The 22,118-nt window shown below is 45.2% G+C and overlaps 1 protein-coding gene across 1 annotated transcript in view; it reads left to right on the top strand.

Moving 5' to 3' along the window:
• Positions 1 to 22,118, top strand: part of TTC39B (tetratricopeptide repeat domain 39B) — a 106,637-nt gene that overhangs the window by 65,047 nt on the left and 19,472 nt on the right. Inside the window, exons 3-8 of the mRNA XM_044272250.1 lie at positions 5,156 to 5,260; positions 6,535 to 6,666; positions 9,221 to 9,297; positions 11,823 to 11,890; positions 15,633 to 15,697; positions 15,813 to 15,918. Of these exons, the coding sequence (XP_044128185.1) occupies positions 5,156 to 5,260; positions 6,535 to 6,666; positions 9,221 to 9,297; positions 11,823 to 11,890; positions 15,633 to 15,697; positions 15,813 to 15,918 (553 nt within the window). The remainder of the gene's footprint in view (positions 1 to 5,155; positions 5,261 to 6,534; positions 6,667 to 9,220; positions 9,298 to 11,822; positions 11,891 to 15,632; positions 15,698 to 15,812; positions 15,919 to 22,118) is intronic.

The raw sequence follows: 22,118 nt of genomic DNA on the forward strand, positions 1-22,118 counted from the left end.
AATTGGGTGCATCCTCTGACAGCACAGGGGAGATCATAGACCGATGTAAAACGCTGGCCTATAATAGATTCCCCAATGTGTGAAAACACAACAAACTTGTTACTTATATCTTGTATGGTGATGAAGAAACAAGACCTATATAGAAATAATCTTTGCTCCAGTAATAGAATGATCCCAGTCAATGGAAAAGGTAAAGGGGAACATTGGGGGAAGGAAGCCAGAGTTCTGACACAGGACCCCAAACCTCAATTTACATATTTATCAGTCAAGCAATCCTAATAATGGTTCAGAATTGGCCAATTTCTGCTGAATTCTAGAGCTCAGGATCTGTATAAATAACTCCCATAGAGTAAAAAAGGTTTTGACCATGGCTTCTTTTTGAGGCACCACGTTTACCCCAGTACATTGGAAGTAGGTGGATTAGGAAAAAGCCACTCTAGCAGAATAGATTCACACACACTGTGATGTGCAGCATGGTCAACATGACCAGATATTGGCCACTCCGGAGCTAAGGGGACAACGTTTTAAAAGTGAACCTTAAAAAATGTGTCCACCTCTTTCCCAAAAAATGTTCATTTGTAAGCAACCCCAAAAATAATGCTATAATTCGGCATCTAGGTTAGCACATCTTGGGCAACAGGACCATCCAATAAGGTAATTGTGCAGCAGCACCATTTTATTAGCCATATCCAAGTATGAGGAAGCTGAGCTGTATCAATTTGCCTTTATATGAAGAACCTACTATTTCTTTAGAGGATAAAGTTACCCTCCCCGGCACAGTACAGTAATACACTGGTATAGATCATACCAGTGTATCACTGTATTGCGGCGGCAGCAGGGAGCGCACGGCGTCATAGCAACCAGTGACGCCGTGCGCTCCTGCTCTCAGGAGGGATCCAGGCCGCGGTTCCACGGCCCGCATACGGCCGTGAAACACGGCAGTGTGCATGAGGCCTTACATTGTTAAGGGTACTTTCACACTAGCGTTATTCTTTTCCGGCGCTGAGTTCCGTCCTAGGGGCTCAATACCGGAAAATAGCTGATCAGTTTTATCCTAATGCATTCAGAATGGAGAGCAATCCTTTCAGGATGCATCAGTTCAGTCCCTCTTACGTTTTTTGGCCAGAGAAAATACCGCAGCATGCTGCAGTTTACTCTCCGGCCTAAAATCCTGAACACTTGCTGGAATGCCGGATCCGGCATTAATTTCCATTGAAATGTATAAGTGCATTAAAATTGCCGCATTGACAGATCCATTCTTCCAGTCTGCGCATGCGCAGACCATTAAATCTGTGAAAGAAAATAAATACTGGATCCGTTTTTCCGGATGACACCGGAGAGACAAATCCGGTATTTAAATGCATTTTTCAGATGGATCCGCATACGGATCCGTCTGACAAATGCCATCCGCTTGCGTCCGGATTACTGGATCTGGCAGGCAGTTTCGGCGACGGAACTGCCTGCCGCAAGTGTGAACATACCCTAATTGGCCACACAACCCTAAAGCTGAAATGTGCAGTAAGGTCTTCAGCGGCTAGATCACGGAATACACTTTAGAGAATGTGTTGTATGGCTCGGGGTCGTACCGGCTCACCAGAGGACTAGAGGCCTCCTGAGCCCATGGTCCAGGAGGAAAGCTAGTCGCTTGCCACTAAGGTCTATTTCTTAGACTCAAAACGTATTAGCCTTTATTGAGAATATAATGAGAATAATTTCTTCTGCTGGGCCCAAGGAGCCCCTTGGTGTGGTTCTTCTGTCGCTGTATACGCAGAGACACCCGGTATTGGTAATGCTTCAGGCTGACAGGTCAGACATTGATCATTTCCTTCTCCTTACAAGGCCACTTCACACTATGGGCCTAAATAGATTTCATCACCCCCCACCCCATGTGGACACTGCAGATATCAGGGCACCGGTGTATGCGTGCCTGTGCGTCTGTCCTGTAGTGGAGAGTCATGGATTAGAATTAGACTGCATCACAGATTGGTGAAATCTCCCAGCATCCCTCCTGAGCGAAGCAGCGCCCGAGCATCATCCGGCGTACCAGCATCGACCTGCTGCTAATGTATCTGCTGTAATGGGGAGCCCCTGCCAGGCCAGCTGCTACCTTGTGAACTTTGCTGCCCTTGACGACTGATCTCTAGCTGCTGAAGGAGCCCATGAGCGGATCTGTGCACACCACATACATGTCCTGCTAGAAGGGTGAAGGATTTCACTGCAGATCTCACCACCCTGTAAGTATGGCTGTTTTCTCATTGACTGTAGCTTGCAGCGTGACCTTGGACATGTACGGTATGACTGCGGCGAGGGATGCTTTGCCGACTCGCTTGTGTATGTGCACTTTCTGTCTTCCTTGGCTGTACAATGCAGTGTTTAGCTGTTATTCCGCTGTTGTCCTGGGTTGTAGCCATACTCCAGTGCTTGGCATCTGCATTGCCTCCCTGTGCTTGCAGTCACTTCAGGGTCCCTTTTCATTGTCTTGCATGCATCTGCTTGTACAGAAGTGCTTACTGGGGGAGGGATGGTAACCATATCTTGCAGCTCTAGCAGCCGGCTTCTATTTATGGTGGCAAACCTCAGAAAAAGCCAGATTAGCACGTTTGTGGAGACCAGCACGGGAAGAGTTAACAGCCAAGGCTTCCTGCGCCTCATGTGACGCAGCATTTGGAACATCTAGCCCTCTCCGGGATTGAACTTTCTGAATATTTAGCCATCACTAAGCCCCTTTCTACCATGATGACACATATTGTGCTTGCGGCATGTGTATACAGAGGCAATGTGTCGCCCGGGAAGCCTTCTTTACATTGTACATGGCAGATGCACTTTGACTCCATCAACTCTTTCATGGCCAAAAGTGCTTTGCATCTGACCAGCAGCTTCCATGACCTAAGACAAACATTTTGGCAGCACGCTTAAAATGAAGGCTGACAGTCTGGTTACCTGCTCCATTTTTGTTGTGGCATTCCCCCCCCCGGTCCATTGTGGGTGGAGCGCCATACCATGTGCTATATGGCAGTACAACAGTTTACAGACCTCCTTCTGCATTATGTATATGACCTATGTACTCCTATTTAGTTATCTGTCCAATGGTGTGCCCACCTAAGGGGGTGATGACCCAGATTTATTGCAGCTTGATTTTTTTTTTTTTTTTATGAAGCAGATGGGGGATAAATTGCTGATCTCTTGGCAATGTATGAACTGGTGGGATAAAATAGTAACAAATCATGGAGCGTTAATCTTTCAAAGCCTCGGTATTAAGAAATTCATGTCTGTTCAACTCCCAAACCCTTGAGTTTCTAGGCTAAACCGTACCTTACAATGTGGCAGGTTTACTTTTCTTTCCCTTCTTGCCTTTATAATTACATCTTCTTGATACTTTATCTTTAAAGAAGCACTCCGGTGATATATTTTTCTTCATCTTTTGTTAAAACATTCTGCCATTATGTGTAATGAAAGGTCATTACCTTAAAGGGGTTTCCATGGTTGATGAATAAAAATCTGACCTCAAATAGTGCATGACCCGTGTCTTTCTAACAGAGTTGGGCCTCGTCCACACGACCGTTCTGTTTTTTTAGTCTGCAAACCGCGGATCCGCAAAAAACTGAAGCAGCCCGTGTGCCTTTCACAATTTGCGTAACGGAACGGGTAGCTCATTGTAGAAATGCCTATTTTTGTCTGCAAAACGGACAAGAATAGGACAAGTTATATTTATTTTGCTAGGCTACGGAACGGAGCAACGGATGCGGACAGTACATGGAGTGCTGTCCGCATCTTTTGCGGCCCCATTGACGTGAATGGGTCCTTGTTACAGCTTGGGGGGGGGGGGGGGGTGTACTTTTTCTGCAGCTTTCTCCCTCTAACAGTAGATCTGGCTGGCGGCAGGTAAAAAATGGAAATAAATACCGGATCGGTTTTTTCGGATGACACCGGAGAGACTGATCCGGTATTTCAATAGATTTGTCAGAGGGATCCGCATCCGGATCCATCTGACAAATGGATCCGTTTGCGTCCGGAACTGCCTGCCGGAATCCTCTGACACAAGTGTGAAAGTAGCCGCTCAGCAATGTTATGGAGAAGGACTAGGATTACCTGATGAACGAGTGTTTGCAGATCATCGCTAATAGGTGTTCCTATGACTGCTTGTTAGCGATAATCTGCCAATTATCTGCCAGTGTAACATAAGCTTAAGGCTCTATTCACACCTCTTTATACTATAATTTGCTTAAAAGCTATAACATATATGCTCGATGAAGAGCCCCAATGGATACAGCTGCATACATCCGCCATATACTTGCATTGGGTGATTTTTTTATTTTTATTTTTTTTTATTAAATTTTTTGGGGGATTCCCAGTTTTGAAAAACATAGTAGACTATACTTTTTAATACAGCTAGAAAAAATGTGTACTGCTGCATGGTATCTGAAATTAAAATATGCTAAGACACTCCTCCTTTGCCGTATGTTGGCCCACAGATGAATTAGATACATGAATAGGATAGGTTGTCAGTATCTGATTGGTGGGGGTCTGAGACCCGAGACCCCCGCCCTTCAGCTGTTTGAGAAGGCACCAGCACTCCTGTGAGCCCCGCGGCCTTCTCTTTGCTTAGCAAGCACTATGCCGTACATTGTATTGCGGATGTGCTTGGTATCGCGCTCAGCCCCCTTCACTTGAATGACCAGGTGATGAACATGACGTCACTGGCCTAGGGAAAGCTGCGATAACTCTGTGGTGCCACTACCTTCTCAAAAAGCTGATTGGTGGGGGTCCCGAGTGTTGGTCCCCTACCGATCAGCTGTTTGGGGGATAGGTCATCAGTTCTAAAGTCTCGGAAAACCTCTTTAAGTTAACCAGTTCATTGTCGCAAAGCTAAACCAGTAAGTAAATAATCTTTTACGTTTCTGTGGAAAGTAAATGAACACTGTAACAAACCTAGTATGTATATGTGCGTTTACTTACGGAGGAGCTAGACGAAATGTCAGGGAGTACATTCGTTATACAGAGGTTCTAATGTACATTTTCTTTACTGGATTTCATGTACACTTTAGAAACATTGAGACTAGTTTTGTTCCTTTTTGGTGTGTGTGTATATTATATATAATCTCGTGCCATTTATTTAAATGTCTTAATATTCTGCATACTGTACATTTCCTTTCAGGGCGTCCAAGATGGACCTTCGAAGTGCCCTAGAGGAATGCACTCTGGCTCTCAATTTATTTTTAAACAACAAATTTTCAGAAGCTCTCGAGTTATTGCGTCCATGGTAAGCGTCGTGTTAACAATTAAATGTCTATTACTTGCATGTCTTGATGTTCTTTCACTTATTATTTCTCAAGCAATTATTCAAGTGGTGTGCCTGTTGTGGCAACTTATCCCTACTGTTCTATTAGCTCAGGACTTTTACATACCTATGAGCATCAGGTTTATACAGCTGCTCTTCCATGGTTACAGACCACAAACTGTGTGTAGTCTGTTCCTACAGTTATGTGTGACATGTATGATCAGAGCAGGGCAGAGAGGAGATACAGGCTGGAGAACATCAGAAAACTAGAACCCCTAAAGTTGGAGGTCCACAAGCAGGCTTGTTAGGGAGAGCAGGTCTTACGAATAGTGCAGCATTAACAACCTTCTGCATCTTGAAACTCTCAAGGTGTGATATATATATATATATATATATATATATATATATATATATATATACGCACACGCACGTCTTTCCATTGGAAAGGTGCACATATCCTTAAAAAAAAAATTAAGTTAAAGGGGATCAGTCAGCATTCCTGACATATCTTCCGTAGTTTATATTGATATTTTTCTTTTAAATATTAATGCTGCCACATCTCTCGTCAGAATGTGTGTTGCTATTCCTCTGTTTATTCTGGAAATGTATACCATTTTCACTCGAAGACGCACCTGCCCATAAGATGCACCCAATGTGAATGAGGAGGAAAATAATAAATACATTTTTTTTTCTCCCATTAGACCTCAGATCAGACAATGTTACTCAGACCTTAGCTCAGAGCCCCAATCAGACCCCCAATGTGAAAGACACTCAATCAGACCTCAGATCAGAGCCCTAATGTGAATGACCCCCCACCCCCTTTTAAGACCTCAGTTCAGACCCCATGTACGCCTCCACCGTTCCTAACATCCTGCGCTGTACTGTGACCCGACGTTGCACAGCGTGAGGTCAGAGCACCAACGTCCTCACACTGTGCGCAGGTCACAGCACAGCGTGAGGAGCCTGCAGAAGAAGACCAGAAGTGGAGTACAGAGCCCGCGGAGCGCTGCATTCTCCGATGCCCGGGCCTCCTTTACTAATGAGAGCTCATTAATATTTGCCCCATAAGATGCACTGACACTTTCCCACCACTTTGGGAGGGGGGGCGGGGGAGTGCATCTTATAGGGCGAAAAATATGGTAACTAAACTTTGTTTCCATTTCCCTTGTCAAAAGGGTATGTCTACAAACAGTCTGACAATCTATAATTATATAATCATGTAACGGCGTACATGAACACACTTGTTACCTCCACAGGGCTAAAGACAGCATCTATCATGCTCTTGGCTACAGCACCATCTTGGTTATGCAGGCAGCGATGACATTTGAGCCTCAGGACATTCAGATGGGAATTGCTACAATGAAAGAAGCTTTACAGACATGTCAGAGGTATATCCTTTAATTTTAAATCATAATTACAGCTTTTTATCAGTTTCTGCATAAATTTGGACATATGTTTGCCCTTCTGTCCAAGAGCCACCCTGCAATTTAAGGTGTAAGTATTACAGTATATAGCAATAAGCAAACTGCATTGTAGAGGAATTGTTCCCGATGTAAACATGGCATAAAAGATCGCCCTACCTTACCTCTGCAGCTGTGCAGAATGGTGCTTGTGTTAAGAGCTTGTCTGGAAGTACAAAAAGGATCTGCGTTCTATTCAGAAAATACCACACGTGGGTCGGCCCTGTTGTCTGAGCTCAGCCCCATTTACTTCAGTAGGAATGAGCTGCAGTACCGATACAGGCCATGGGCAAGAGTGGCGCTGTTTTTGGAAACCTTAAAGGGGTTTTCTGAGATTTTTAACAGATCTGCTCATGTAGTTGCATACCTCATGTTCCATGCTTGCTTTTCAATTTAGACTCGCCATGGAAAGATATCACTGTACATTGCACTGTATCCAACCAAAATCACAATGCCCTTCTCTCTATGCCACAGATCCTGCACTCCCCCTAACAATGCTCGGCTAGTTTATAGCTCCCTCCAGGGAAAGCTCCCTGTGGCCGCTGGGAGCATCACGTACTTATGTACTTGGCCGCAGGTGTCATCCTGAATTCAATGGTATCATTGTCCTCCGGAAGATGAGACAGTTGAATACTGCAGCCCATGGCTCCCTACCCTGCTGTTTACCCTCATAGGTGACTATAGGTACAGTGTACAAATAGCACAAGGACACAAGCGTCTGTGGCCGCAGACTGGAAAAGGCCTGTGGCCTGCAGCTGAGACCGTTTTTCTCTTTGGCCACTTGGGGAGCATACTACTCGGGCACTATAGTGGTCATTACTAGAGGAAGTCCAGGCAGGTGAGGCTGGCTTGGTTCTCTCACCTGCATCTTGCCTCCTAGGCCCCCTGCTTCATATCTTATTTAGAGACAATTGGAGGAGGACAGACTGTAGCAGATATTGATGGCCACCACAGAGGGACCACTTCTGGGGAGGCTTGTTGTGCTGTACTGTGGTTTTAGGTTCTGCTAGGGCTGTATTTTATGCGGCACTGTGGTGTTTAGTTTTGCTGGGATGGTATTTTGTGCAGCACTGGTATTTCTGACCCCACCTACTTGTGTTGGGCCCAGGTTCATGTGGGCCCTTGGGTGATAAATCTCAGTGGGCCCCCTTGTGGCATTTTTTTACATTTACATGTACGCCTGTGGCTCCCACACCGTATAATGACCCCCAGTGGCCCCCATACAGTATAATGACCACTAGTGGCCCTTCACACAGTATAATGCCCCCCCAATTCTCCCCCACACACACAATATCATAACCCCCAGTGCCCCCCAGTTTAATAACTCCACAGTGGCCCTCCATTCAGAATGACCCTAAGTCACCCCCCATTCAGAATAATGGCCCCCATACTGTATGGAGGGGGCACTGGGGTCATTATACTGTGTAAGAGGCCCTCACTAGCTAGAACTGACTGGGCCCCACAGCACATTTTTATATGAACCCCCCCCCCCCCACCCATAAAAGGGTATAGGAGGGCACTGTAAATTGAATGACGAGGGGCACTGTACAGGGTGTGGTAAGAGGGCACAATGCAGGGTATAAGGGGGCATAGTGCGGGGTGGGCACAGTTATGTGACCCTGTGACGTTAGAAGGTCCTTATGGTGCATGCAGTTCACACACCACCATAATGAGAGGCAGAGGAGTGAGACAGGGGCCAGGGGCCCTGGATGGACAGGAGGGGTGCACACAGCAAGTAGGTGGAAGGGCCTCTGAGGGGGATTCATACAAGAAGTAGGGGCAGGAGGTCTGTGCAGGGCAGCAATAGGAGGGTAGAACAGGAGCTCTGGATACATGGGGGATTAAAGGTGAGAAGGGGCTCCATGAGGATGAGATAGGACAGGATATGGGGGGCAGGTGTCATGGAGGCAAACTGCTTAATGAGGCAGTAAAACAATTAAATTGCATGAAGCTGCTGGTCTACAGCATCCAGCAGCAGCTTGAAGAGTCTGATGCCGCGACCCTGCTGCTGCTCCCGGGCCCATTCTGCCTTCAGGGCCCGAATCAGTGGCTTCCAAAATAGCTACACACCTGGCTGTCCCTTTCTACTTGTATTGCTCTTCAAACATTCCCTAATGCAAAAAGACCCCTTTCCACAGGTTGTAGCAAATATATATAATTTTTGAGGTTGCCCTGTGAAACAAAAGGGTACATTTATTTGGACATTCATGGCATATCCACAGGATATGCCATAAATGTCCAATAGGTACGAGTCCCTCCTTCAAGAACTGCTCCTATCTCCAGAACAGGACCCCATGCTATAAATGTCCAGATGTAGATGCCTTTTTAAAGGATTTAGTATTGACATGTATAAAAAGTAAAACCTGTTTGTCATTGTGTTTGCCTTGTAATTGTTCTTTTACCATGTGCTATTGTGTAATACAGAGGCAAAATAATATTTAAAATGAGTTTTTTTTTTGTTTATGTATATTTCTTTTTAAAGGTTCAGAAAGAGAAATTCTGTGGTGGAATCTTTGTCTAATTTAGTGTCCAAACACACAGGGGACCAGTTGTCTGAAGGTAATAATAAAGTTATGTGACCCAGTGTCCCATTCTGATCCAAAGAGTAATGCGCTTATTAAATACCAAGGACTTAAAGGGAACCGGTAACGTTCAATGTGCTGCCCAGGATTTGCTGAGCAGATTGAAGGAGTGAATCCGCTCTAAAATATTGCCTCTATCCCTTTATCAAGAGCAGGTTTTCAGTTCCATCGTACCCCTGTATTCTGGCAGTTTTCCTTCAGAAGACCTCCCACAGAAGACTATTTGAATGCATTTTTGGATGGTCTTGGAGATCTCACTGTATTTACAGTAGTTTTGTTGAATACAGTATATGATGTGTGTTCACTTAAATCCGCTAACTTTATGCTTTTGAGTCATTGACCGCTATCTCTGCATGCACGCTCATGCAAGGAAGGCAGTCACTGAGCCATGAGAAGTGTACCCACATCACACCTTCTAAGCCAGCTCTTGGTGACCTGTGCTGCATTCTCATAACCGTCCCTACAGTGCTTTGCTTGTAGAGCCACCCTCATAGTAAAGTACAGCACAACGGCCTGCTTGGCACACCCATGCACGGTCAGCGTCCAGGAAGCACAGGCCAGCGCATGAAAGTTCCTCTTCTTGTGCTGCCCTAGCAAAGAGGAACAGTATATCTGACAAAATGAGAACACCTTTAATATAAGCCAAAGGGGTTGTCTGATGCCAGAAAGTTTTTTTTAATATTATTTTTTGCAATTGCAAAATCAATAAGATTTTTAATATACTTTTAATTTTCTAAAATGCATGGATCATCCTAATTCGGTCCCAAAAGTTCTGAGCTTCTGCTGTAAGCTGTGACATTCCGACACTTCTCCCCCCTCTTCCCTGTGTCTCGGTGACGTGTATGAAGGCTCATTAGCTAACCTAGCTCCTTCTCCATCATGTTGAGATGGAGAGCTGTCACATGGGAAGGAGGAGGAACTCCTCTGCCACCAGAGCCTGGATCGAAACATCGCAGCTTACAGCAGGTGCTCAAACCTCTGGGACCACGCAACAGGGACTGAGCTCGGATGATCTATGCAGTTTTGAAAATTTATATTAGACAAGAAAAAGTGACTTTTGTTACTGCTGGCAGGTATTTCCTATTAAATGTATAATTTATGCAGTTATACAAACTTGCACTTGCCTTCTCTTAAAGTCACAGCGATTACTGAAAATTGAGCACATCTCTCCAGTTATAGATTCTAATTTAAAGGGTTGTTCCAAGATGTATACATATCTACAGAACCCCAACAAGATACTGGGACCCCCCACTGGTCACAAGAAGGGGGGATCCATGTCCTGCTAATAGTGGTTAAAGGGAACCTGTCACCAGGATTTTGTGAGGAGTTGAGATGAGTCAGGGACAGGACTCGTCTCAGGTTAATTTGCATATGTATCAAATCATTTTATTATTTTTTTACACAATAAAAGCACACAGAGCTATGGGGAGTGGGTATTGCGGATGTGCTAGCGGCATTCTAGAAACCCATCTCCTCAGCTCTATACACAAAATCCCGGTGACAGGTTCCCTTTAAGCATGCATGCTGCTACTCCATTCCTCTATTTGGAACCATTGGAGATAGTCGAGAGCTGTATTTGGCTTGTCTTCAGCAGTCCCATAAAGGTGACTGGAGTGGGAGTTTGCCTGCTCAACCGCCACTCCATTCATGCAAAGAGAGTCCTGTTGGTGAAATCCATTCTGTGTGACCCCCACCAATTGTGAGAACAGGGAGAGGATAGGGGATCAGTTTATTTGTTAGTATAACACCTTTTAAGAAATTTGATTGAACAGTATTTGTAAAGGCTGTATTACACAGCGCGATGTGGCAGACTATTGTCAGGAGGGAAGCGTTCCCTCCCGGCAATCGCCTGCTGGCTAACGGAGGAGACTGCTGCTATTACATGCAGCAATCTCCTCCACAGCATGGGGAGGAGGGGTGGCTATGCCATCGCTTGTCCCCATGCTGTATAGTGGTTTGCCGGCAGCAGATCATTATTAGGCCCCACCATCTGCCGCCTGCAAACGATAATTTAACGTGTCAAAAGATTTGGATTGACCGATTAAATAGGGTTTGCTCGTTTATTGAGCAGTCTGGGGCAGTATTACGCTGCAAGATGATCGCTAATGAGCTTTCCTATGTTAGCGAAAAATCAGCAAGGGTAAAAGAGGTGCAAGTCTTGGCCATTGGAAAAGTAGATGATTTGTGTGCATTTAGTAAAAATTCTATTTCCAGGCCATTAGAGAATGATTGATTATTTTTGTTCTTCTTTTCTTTTATACGACCTTAAAGCCTCATGTAGACTTCCGCAGAACACAGTCTGTGAGATACCGGACTGGCATTACAGGAGCGTTGTAGCAACCAATGACATTGTACGCTCCTGCAATGCCAGTCCAGTAACTCAGTGTTCCACGAACGTCTGCATGAGGCTTAAGGCTGAATCCAATTTCAGCACTCGTGTTGTAGCAGATGCCTGAACCCATGTCCTTCACATTATTTGACCCCAATTTGTTTTTCCCTCAGAGGAGATGCATGCTGAGATCTGCTATGCCGAGTGCCTCCTGCAGAAGGCAGCTTTGACATTTGTGCAGGTAATGAGTGATACTGGTTATAGTTATAATACTAGTGTGTGTGTATATATATATTACTATATTATATAATACTACACTAGTTTAATAAAATGATTTCTTACTGAAAAAGAACAGAATAGGTCATGGGACTAATGTAATGTTTATTTAAATGAGTTTTCTAGGGAAATAAAATTGCCCAAAACTCCAATTCTCATATATACTTGCTGTTGGTTGGCTTCCTGCCACATCTCTCTACGCTCACACGTGCCGACATGTTATATGAGCAAGCAGCACAATCATGGCATGCTGGTGTCCTCCAATATGACCTCGGGAAAGCAGGCCAGCCAGTAATGATGATGTCCAAATAGAAGATGTATCACACAGTAGTGCAAACAGCAGCAACGAGGATACATTCTGGAACTGTAAAGGTACACTATATGGACAAGAGTATTGGGATGCCTACACACTACACCGGTATGTTTTTTCCATGGTTTTTTACCCAACCATGCCTTTATGGATCTTGTTTTGGGCACTGGGGCACAGTCATGCTGGAACGGAGAAGGGCCTTCCCCAAACTGTTCATACAAAGATGGAAGCATACAATTGCCCTAAATGTCTTGGTATGCTGAAGCATTAAAGGGAATCTGTCACCACGATCTTGGACTGTTATGTGCAGTAATACAGGAGTCCTACTGCAGATAAGGAGCAGGATCGTTACTTTTTATTTTTTTACTGCCCCCTATCACCCCGTTGTCCATTATGTTGGCATGGCACATAATAAAGTGATCTGGACTCGTGTATTACCGCAGATAAAAGTCCAAAATCAGGGTGACGAATTCTCTTTAGGCTACCTACACACTTGCGGCAGAGGAATCCAGCAGGCAGTTCTGTCGCCGAAACAAACATATGCCAACTGATTGCATTTTAAGACTGATCAGGATCCTGATCTGTCTTCCAAATGCATTGCAAGAACGGATCCGTCTGTTTGTTTTGATTTTTTATTTTTTTTTACACATTTTTACCGATCTGCGTAGACTGGAAGGACGGATCCAGCATTCTGGTATTTTGAATGCCGGATCCGGCACTAATACATTCCTATGGAAAAAAATGCTGGATCCGGCATTCAGGCAAGTATTCCGGAGATAAAACGGTACCATGCTGCGGTTTTATCTTTTGGCTGATCAGTCAAAATGACTGAACTGAAGACATCCTGAACGGATTTCTCTCCATTCAGAATGCATGGGGATAAAACTGATCAGTTCTTTTACAGTATAGAGCCCCTGTGACGGAGTCCAGTGCCGGAAAAGAATAACGCTAGTGTGAAAGTACCCTTAAGATTTCCTTCACTGGAACTAAAGGGCTTAAAAATAACCCTATAGTATTATCCCTCCTCCACCAAACTTTACAGTTGGCACAACACAGACAAGTAAAGTTCTCCTGGCATTTGCAAAACCCAAACTCATCCATCAGAATGTAAAAACACAAAATGCGATCGCACACTGCAGCCAGCACTCCAGTTAATCTGCCCCCTGGAGGCTGGTTTTAAAGTCAGTATAATATATATTATATAATATATAATATAGCACCTACCAGTAGCCATTAGGCTCCAGGAGAAGTATAAAGTGGGCTCAGCATGCATGTGAGTACTTGCATCCCTGGATTTGATGAAAGCTGTAATGGCACCGGACGGGGTTAAAAGCAGAGTGTGCTTGGCGTGCATGCTGTGCCTGCGCTCCCTGGACTTTATGTGGCTGTCATGGCCCATAAAAGGTAGGAACTAGTGTTAGGGACCACTCATTGAAGGCGACCTTGACGTGGTGAGTGGCTTATTACGCTTTGGCCAAAATGTGCACCAATGCCTCATTCAACATCCAGCATAAAGGCAGGGCAGAGTGCTGGTTGCAGTGTGCGATTGCATTTTGTGTTTTTACAACACAGACAAGTAAAGTTCTCCTGGCATTTGCAAAACCCAAACTCATCCATCAGAATGCCAGATAGTTATGTGATTCATCACTCCACAAAACATGTTTCCACTGCTCCAAAATCCAGTTGTGGCGAGCTTTACACCACTCCTACTGAAGCTTGGCATTGTGCTTGATGATGGAAGGCTTGCTTGGAGCTGTTTAGCCATGGAAACCCATGCCGTGAAGCTGCTGGCGCACAGTTTTTGTCCTAATGTAGATTTAAAACTACAGTTGAGTCCGCAGAGTCAATTGGCGACTTTTCTATACTATGTGCCTTAGCTCTGCCCATCTACCCAGCTCTAAAACGTTACATAGTCTGCCACGTCATAGCTGTGGTTCCTAAATGCGTCCACTTTGTAGTAATACCACTCACAGTTGATCTTGGAATATCTATAAGGAAAGAAATTTCATAAACTGACTTGTTACATTGGTGAAATACTATTACAGTACATAGTGCTAACTGTAACTATTGAGGCAGAGCTTTCTCTAAATGGGCAGTTTTACATATAAATTGTATTTGAGTTCATCAAAACTGCATAAAAGAAAAACAGTTTGTTGCTTATGGGTACATTATAAATATCCAAAATAAAAGAAATCACCAATAAGGTCCACAGCTGTACACTGCTGCATCTCCCAGACCGACCGCGACTCTCCTGACACAAACTCACTGGATCAAAGTGATTTATTATACCGTTCCTATCTGATTGCAGGTCTGTTGTATTGTACAGAAGGGATGATCTGAGTACAGTACAATAGATCCACAGTCCGATAGGAACTGACTGGATCACAAATCACTATAATGTAGTCAGTTTGCGTCAGTGGAGCTGCTGTCGGTGCAGGAGACGCAGCCACCCCATGGGCACAGTTGTGTGAATCAGGCCTAAAACATTTTCTAGAGCTCAATGTATTTTTGCACAATCTGCATACAGGAGGCAGCAGAGTGGCGACACAAAGGAGGGTGATAGCTTGCAGAGGACAGCGTGGTGGCATCATACAACAGGCTTGTTCTGTCTTCATACACGTTCAGCATAAGCCATTCCTGTCTTCCAAATAGGAGGACTGTTCTTTGTAGTCTAACTAACTTGTTTATTGGTCAACAAGTCGTACATATGTGATGAATTGATTATATACGATTGATTGATTTGTAAAACAGGATTGTTTGGTAAAACTACAAGAATACAAATAACATGTATAAGTATTAAGCATAGCGTGGCATGTACTATAACATTACATTAACACTGAAGCACGTGATAAAATGGCTGCCTGTTCATAAGATTGCATGGCTAGCTAACAGTAATAACAACTCCCTGAGAAACAATTACAACTAGCTTAACAGCTCTGCAACACACAATATCCCTGAAACAAAGGTAGATCTCTCACCAGATATGCTTTTACAAGGATGGTGGAGTTTGAGAAGGAGATATGCAAAAGGACAGCTCTGCTGATGTGTCCTGGAGACTTCTCTTTCCCAAGATGCAGTGCACTGCCCACAATGCAGTAGCATTTGTAACAGGCAAAAAGTGTAATACAATTTAAGACCTCTAGATGGTGCTATAACCACACTAAACACTTCAGAATTACCCTGACCCTGGCAGAATGAAGTAGAATCATTTTCTAACCCTGCTGGGCAGAACAAGGCTTTATGGCTAGAATTCTAAGATTGGAGATGTATACACCATAATCATTAGGGTCTGGTTTCTACGCCTTACAGTAAGGAAGAGAGTTTCCTTTTGGTAGGTTTGCTTTAGGTAAAAGTAAAAATAGATTTTTTTTTTTAAATGAACATGACATTCTTGCAGGATGAAAACATGATCAACTTTATCAAAGGTGGACTCAAAATCAGGACAAGTTATCAAATCTATAAGTAAGTTGTTTTCTACTACATTTCTTCCATTTTCCGGGTTTTATTTTTCTTGACTCCCCCCCCTTCTTTTGGTGTTTTAATTGCTAACACATTCTTTGCCGATTGCATCCTGTAGGGAATGCCATCAAGTCCTTTCAGCAATGACCCAAAACAAGAACTCAAGTGAAACCCAACATCAGTTTGAAGGTGGTGTTAAACTAGGCATAGGGGCCTTTAATTTGGTGAGTATTTTACCAACTTTTTGACTACTGTCTTCCTCTATTTGTAGGGATGTTGTTATATACCATATGCTACAAATGCTGTTGATATAGTTTGGTTTTTGGATTGGAAAAAAATGAAGGCAGAGTATGTTTAAAACACTTTTCTAGTACCAGAATATGATCCTGTTTTAATCAGACAAGCACAGTGGCATCACCTTCATCTTAATTCTCATGCACACGCCCGTGCTCAAATCCGTGAGCAGGTGGTCAGTGATGCATCTGTGAAGGATCCGTGTTGGGTCCGTGTGTCCGTTTTTTGCTGTCCGTGTTGCATCAGTGTTTCACTGACACTGAACAGCTGAAAAATTATTTTCAAAGAATCTCTTCTTAATGATCAGTAAAGCATGGATGGCATCTGTGGTTTTCATGGACCCATAGACTATAATGGGCGTGACGGATACATCCGTGCTAAAAACACGAATCCACGGACCTCGCTAAAACACTGATGTGTGAATACACACATTAAAATGAATGGGGACGTGTGCTGTCCATGGAGAACACGTACAGCACATGTCTGTGAAACACTGACGTGTGAATGAGGCTTTAGTGAGTGCAGCACAATGCGACCACAGCAGTGGCAGATTTGATTAAATGGGCTTTTTAAAGGCTCCTGATTAAGATGTTCTATCCTCAGGATAGGTCAAAAATATCTGATCAGTGAGGGTCTGACACCCTGCACCCCCACATAAAGCTGCTCCCTGCAGCCTGTGATGCTGGAAGTAGCACTATGAATTGAAGAGGAAAAACGGCTCCATTCAAAGTGTAGTGGCCATGCTGTGTTATTGCAGGTTAGTTCTTATTTACTTCAGTGGGAGCTGAGCTGCAGTAACCCGGCATGGCCAGTATACTTTGAATGGCGCTCTTCCTGTTCAATTCATAGTGCTACTTCCATCATCACACCCTGCAGGGAACAGCTGTTCACTGGGGATGCTGGGTGTCAGAACCTCACCGACTGGATATTTGTTCTGTCTTCATACATGTTCAGTGTGCAGTCTGACATTCAGCATAAACCATTCCTGTCTTCCAAATAAGAGGACTGTTTTCCGTAGTCTAACTTGTTTATTGGTCAACAGGATTGTCAATTGGTAAAACTACAAGAATACAAATGGCTTGTATAAGTATAAGGCATAACATGTGTCAGCAGAAAGCATAGAACAGCATGTATTATAACATTGCATTAACACTGAGCATATGTCCAAAATGGCTGCCTATACATGGATTGCATGTCTAGCATCTAACAGTTACAACTACTTGAACAGCTCTGCATAACACACTGTCCCTGAAACAAAGGCCTATGTCTTACCAGATATATTTGCAAAAGGATGGTGGAATTTAAGAAGAAGATATGCAGGAGACCGCTCTGCTGACGTCCTGTAACATGGAGACGGGGCTTCTCTTTCCCAGAATGCACTACACTCCCACAATGCTTTGCACCTCCCAACAATACAATAATCTTTATTAACAGACAAACAACGTGTAGTACATTTTTAAGACCGCTAGATTGTGCTATAACCTAACTAATAACTACAGAAATAGAGCAGTGATTAGTGTTGAGCGAACTTGTGTTTTTCGGCGTCTAAAGTTCGAGTTCGGTTTATCCAAGAATTGCGTTATTGATTCTAAATTCCTTAATGGTCTGTGGTAGCGGAATCCATAACGCGATTCTTCAATAACCCGAACTTTAGATGCCGAACTTAAAACACAAGTTCGCTCAACACTAGCAGTGATCTGTAATGATACTGAAATAAATCTCCCTGTGCTGGGACTAGGGTTGGGCGATATACCGGTATTATGATATACCGCGGTATTTAAAAAAACTGCGATATCGCTGTTTCCTAATTGCCGCAGTATTTTGTGATGTCATAGAAGCAGTAATGTGCGCTGACCGCTTCAAAATCTGCGTCCGCCCCAGCATGATTCTATACCAATTGCTGCCCTCAGCAGCTACCACTCATTCTGGTACAGAATTAACCCTGTAATGTTACTAGAAGTCAATCGACTAGTTACAGATACCCGAAATGGTGAAAAAGGACATATAAAAGTATAACAATTAACATCTCCTTGTGGCTGCCTGGCTGTCCTCATACAGTATAACGTCTCCTTGTGGTTGCCCCCATACAGTGTAACGTCTCCTTGTGGCTGCCCCCATACAGTGTAACGTCTCCTTGTGGCTGCCCCCTTACAGTATAACGTCTCCTTGTGGTTGCCCCCATACAGTATAACGTCTCCTTGTGGCTGCCCCCATACAGTATAACGTCTCCTTGTGGCTGCCCCCATACAGTAGTGTCTCCTTGTGGCTATTCCCGTACAGTATAACGTCTCCTTGTGGCTGCCCCCATACAGTATAACGTCTCCTTGTGGCTGCCCCCATACAGTATAACGTCTCCTTGTGGCTGCCCCCATACAGTATAACGTCTCCTTGTGGCTGCCCCCATACAGTAACGTCTCCTTGTGCCCTCCATACAGTAGTGTCTCCTTGTGCCCTCCATACAGTAGTGTCTCCTTGTGCCCTCCATACAGTAGTGTCTCCTTGTGGCTGCCCCCATACAGTGTAACGTCTCCTTGTGGCTGCCCCCTTACAGTGTAACGTCTCCTTGTGGCTGCCCCCATACAGTATAACGTCTCCTTGTGGCTGCCCCCATACAGTATAACGTCTCCTTGTGGCTGCCCCCATACAGTATAACGTCTCCTTGTGCCCTCCATACAGTAGTGTCTCCTTGTGCCCTCCATACAGTAGTGTCTCCTTGTGCCCTCCATACAGTAGTGTCTCCTTGTGGCTGCCCCCATACAGTGTAACGTCTCCTTGTGGCTGCCCCCATACAGTATAACGTCTCCTTGTGGCTGCCCCCATACAGTATAACGTCTCCTTGTGGCTATTCCCGTACAGTATAACGTCTCCTTGTGGCTGCCCCCATACAGTATAACGTCTCCTTGTGGCTGCCCCCATACAGTATAACGTCTCCTTGTGCCCTCCATACAGTAGTGTCTCCTTGTGCCCTCCATACAGTAGTGTCTCCTTGTGCCCTCCATACAGTAGTGTCTCCTTGTGGCTGCCCCCATACAGTGTAACGTCTCCTTGTGGCTGCCCCCTTACAGTGTAACGTCTCCTTGTGGCTGCCCCCATACAGTATAACGTCTCCTTGTGGCTGCCCCCATACAGTATAACGTCTCCTTGTGGCTGCCCCCATACAGTAACGTCTCCTTGTGCCCTCCATACAGTAGTGTCTCCTTGTGCCCTCCATACAGTAGTGTCTCCTTGTGCCCTCCATACAGTAGTGTCTCCTTGTGGCTGCCCCCATACAGTGTAACGTCTCCTTGTGGCTGCCCCCTTACAGTGTAACGTCTCCTTGTGGCTGCCCCCATACAGTATAACGTCTCCTTGTGGCTGCCCCCATACAGTATAACGTCTCCCTTGTGGCTGCCCCCATACAGTATAACGTCTCCTTGTGGCTGCCCCCATACAGTATAACGTCTCCTTGTGGCTGCCCCCATACAGTATAACGTCTCCTTGTGGCTGCCCCCATACAGTTATAACGTCTCCTTGTGGCTGCCCCATACAGTATAACGTCTCCTTGTGGGCTGCCCCATACAGTATAACGTCTCCTTGTGGCTGCCCCATACAGTATAACGTCTCCTTGTGGCTGCCCCCATACAGTTAACGTCTCCTGTGTTGCCCCCATACAGATAACGTCTCCTGTGGTGCCCCCATACAGTTAGTAGTTCTCCCTTGTGGCTGCCCCCCCAGTAACGTCTCCTTGTGGCTGCCCCCTTACAGTGTAACGTCTCCTTGTGGCTGCCCCCATACAGTATAACGTCTCCTTGTGGCTGCCCCCATACAGTATAACGTCTCCTTGTGGCTGCCCCCATACAGTAACGTCTCCTTGTGCCCTCCATACAGTAGTGTCTCCTTGTGCCCTCCATACAGTAGTGTCTCCTTGTGCCCTCCATACAGTAGTGTCTCCTTGTGGCTGCCCCCATACAGTGTAACGTCTCCTTGTGGCTGCCCCCTTACAGTGTAACGTCTCCTTGTGGCTGCCCCCATACAGTATAACGTCTCCTTGTGGCTGCCCCCATACAGTATAACGTCTCCTTGTGGCTGCCCCCATACAGTAACGTCTCCTTGTGCCCTCCATACAGTAGTGTCTCCTTGTGCCCTCCATACAGTAGTGTCTCCTTGTGCCCTCCATACAGTAGTGTCTCCTTGTGGCTGCCCCCATACAGTGTAACGTCTCCTTGTGGCTGCCCCCTTACAGTGTAACGTCTCCTTGTGGCTGCCCCCATACAGTATAACGTCTCCTTGTGGCTGCCCCCATACAGTATAACGTCTCCTTGTGGCTATTCCCGTACAGTATAACGTCTCCTTGTGGCTGCCCCCGTACAGTATAACGTCTCCTTGTGGCTGCCCCCATACAGTATAACGTCTCCTTGTGCCCTCCATACAGTAGTGTCTCCTTGTGCCCTCCATACAGTAGTGTCTCCTTGTGCCCTCCATACAGTAGTGTCTCCTTGTGCCCTCCATACAGTAGTGTCTCCTTGTGCCCTCCATACAGTAGTGTCTCCTTGTGCCCTCCATACAGTAGTGTCTCCTTGTGGCTGCCCCCATACAGTGTAACGTCTCCTTGTGGCTGCCCCCATACAGTGTAACGTCTCCTTGTGGCTGCCCCCATACAGTGTAACGTCTCCTTGTGGCTGCCCCCATACAGTGTAACGTCTCCTTGTGGCTGCCCCCATACAGTGTAACGTCTCCTTGTGGCTGCCTGGCTGTCCTCATACAGTGTAACGTCTCCTTGTGGCTGCCCCCATACAGTGTAACGTCTCCTTGTGGCTGCCCCCATACAGTGTAACGTCTCCTTGTGGCTGCCCCCATACAGTGTAACGTCTCCTTGTGGCTGCCCCCATACAGTGTAACGTCTCCTTGTAGTCCCAAGTGTTTTTTTTCTTCTAAATAGGCAGTTATCACGATGTATATCGTTATCGCGATAAATTAAGATCTTAATATCGTTATCGTGGGAATATTTTTCATATCATCCAACCCTAGCTGCGACAGAACAAACTTAATGACCTATTCTGAGGATAGCTCACCGATGTCAGGACCCTGGAAAACACCTTTTAAGGGTCCATTCACACGTCCGTAAGTGTTTTGCGGATCCACAAAACACGGACACTCGCAATGTGCATTCCGCAATTTGTGGACCGCACATCACCGGCACTATAATAGAAAATGCCTAATCTTGTCGGACAAGAATAGGACATGTTCTATTTTTTTGCGGAAACGGAAGCACAGATGCTTAAGTGCGGATCCGCAAATGCAGATGCGGACAGCACATTCCGGCCCTATTGAAAATGAATGGGTCTGCACCCGTTCCACAAAATTGCGGAACGGATGCGGACCCATTTTGCGGACGTGCGAATGGACCCTAATTATCTCTCTGCTTTTATTTATTTATTTAAATAAAGATGTCTTGTCAGCCTTAGTATTCAGCCCCTGGCACTGCCTCAGGCAACCCTGGGAAATAGGTGCGTTGCTGAGGGAAGTCATACCAGCCAGGCATTCCAGTGCAGCGACCATAGCAGGAGAAACAGTATTACATGGTGACCATTCGAAAGCAGCTTGAGCCCTTCAGAATGAAAACCTCTCTGATGTCCATATACTCGAATAGAACACATAGGGGTTGTCTCATGAAATGAACCCTTTAATACTGCATTGTGGTTAAAAGAAGCCTCAACTTACAGATGGCAGTACCAAACGTCTTAACACGTGATCTATTACATGTAGTGGGATAAACCACGCCACAGAAATGTTGCCAAATGCAAGAACCCTGTATTCTAAATAGATGTTTAACGCCTTCATGACTAACGACGACTGGGTCTTTAAAGATGGTGCCTGCCCAGATGCCATGGTCAGTTGTGACCATGGCATCTGAGGTGGCTTTTCCCGGGAGTGCTGCGCTTCCAGGGCCCAAAAGGCTCCCCTTGTCCCCTCATGGAGATCAGGGAAGCCATTCATTCTCTCTAATAGCCTGGCTAATAAAGGGGTAGTTCCTATTGAGCCCCGCAGGTGACAGGGCTCAATAGGAATATAATGATCTGGCAATACTCTACTGTTTTAAATCACAGTTCAAGTGAACTAAAGATCGTATGTTGAGGTCTCCAAGAGGGGC

This window comes from Bufo gargarizans, chromosome 1, assembly GCF_014858855.1.
Source record: "Bufo gargarizans isolate SCDJY-AF-19 chromosome 1, ASM1485885v1, whole genome shotgun sequence".
In the NCBI taxonomy this organism is placed as follows: domain Eukaryota; kingdom Metazoa; phylum Chordata; class Amphibia; order Anura; family Bufonidae; genus Bufo; species Bufo gargarizans.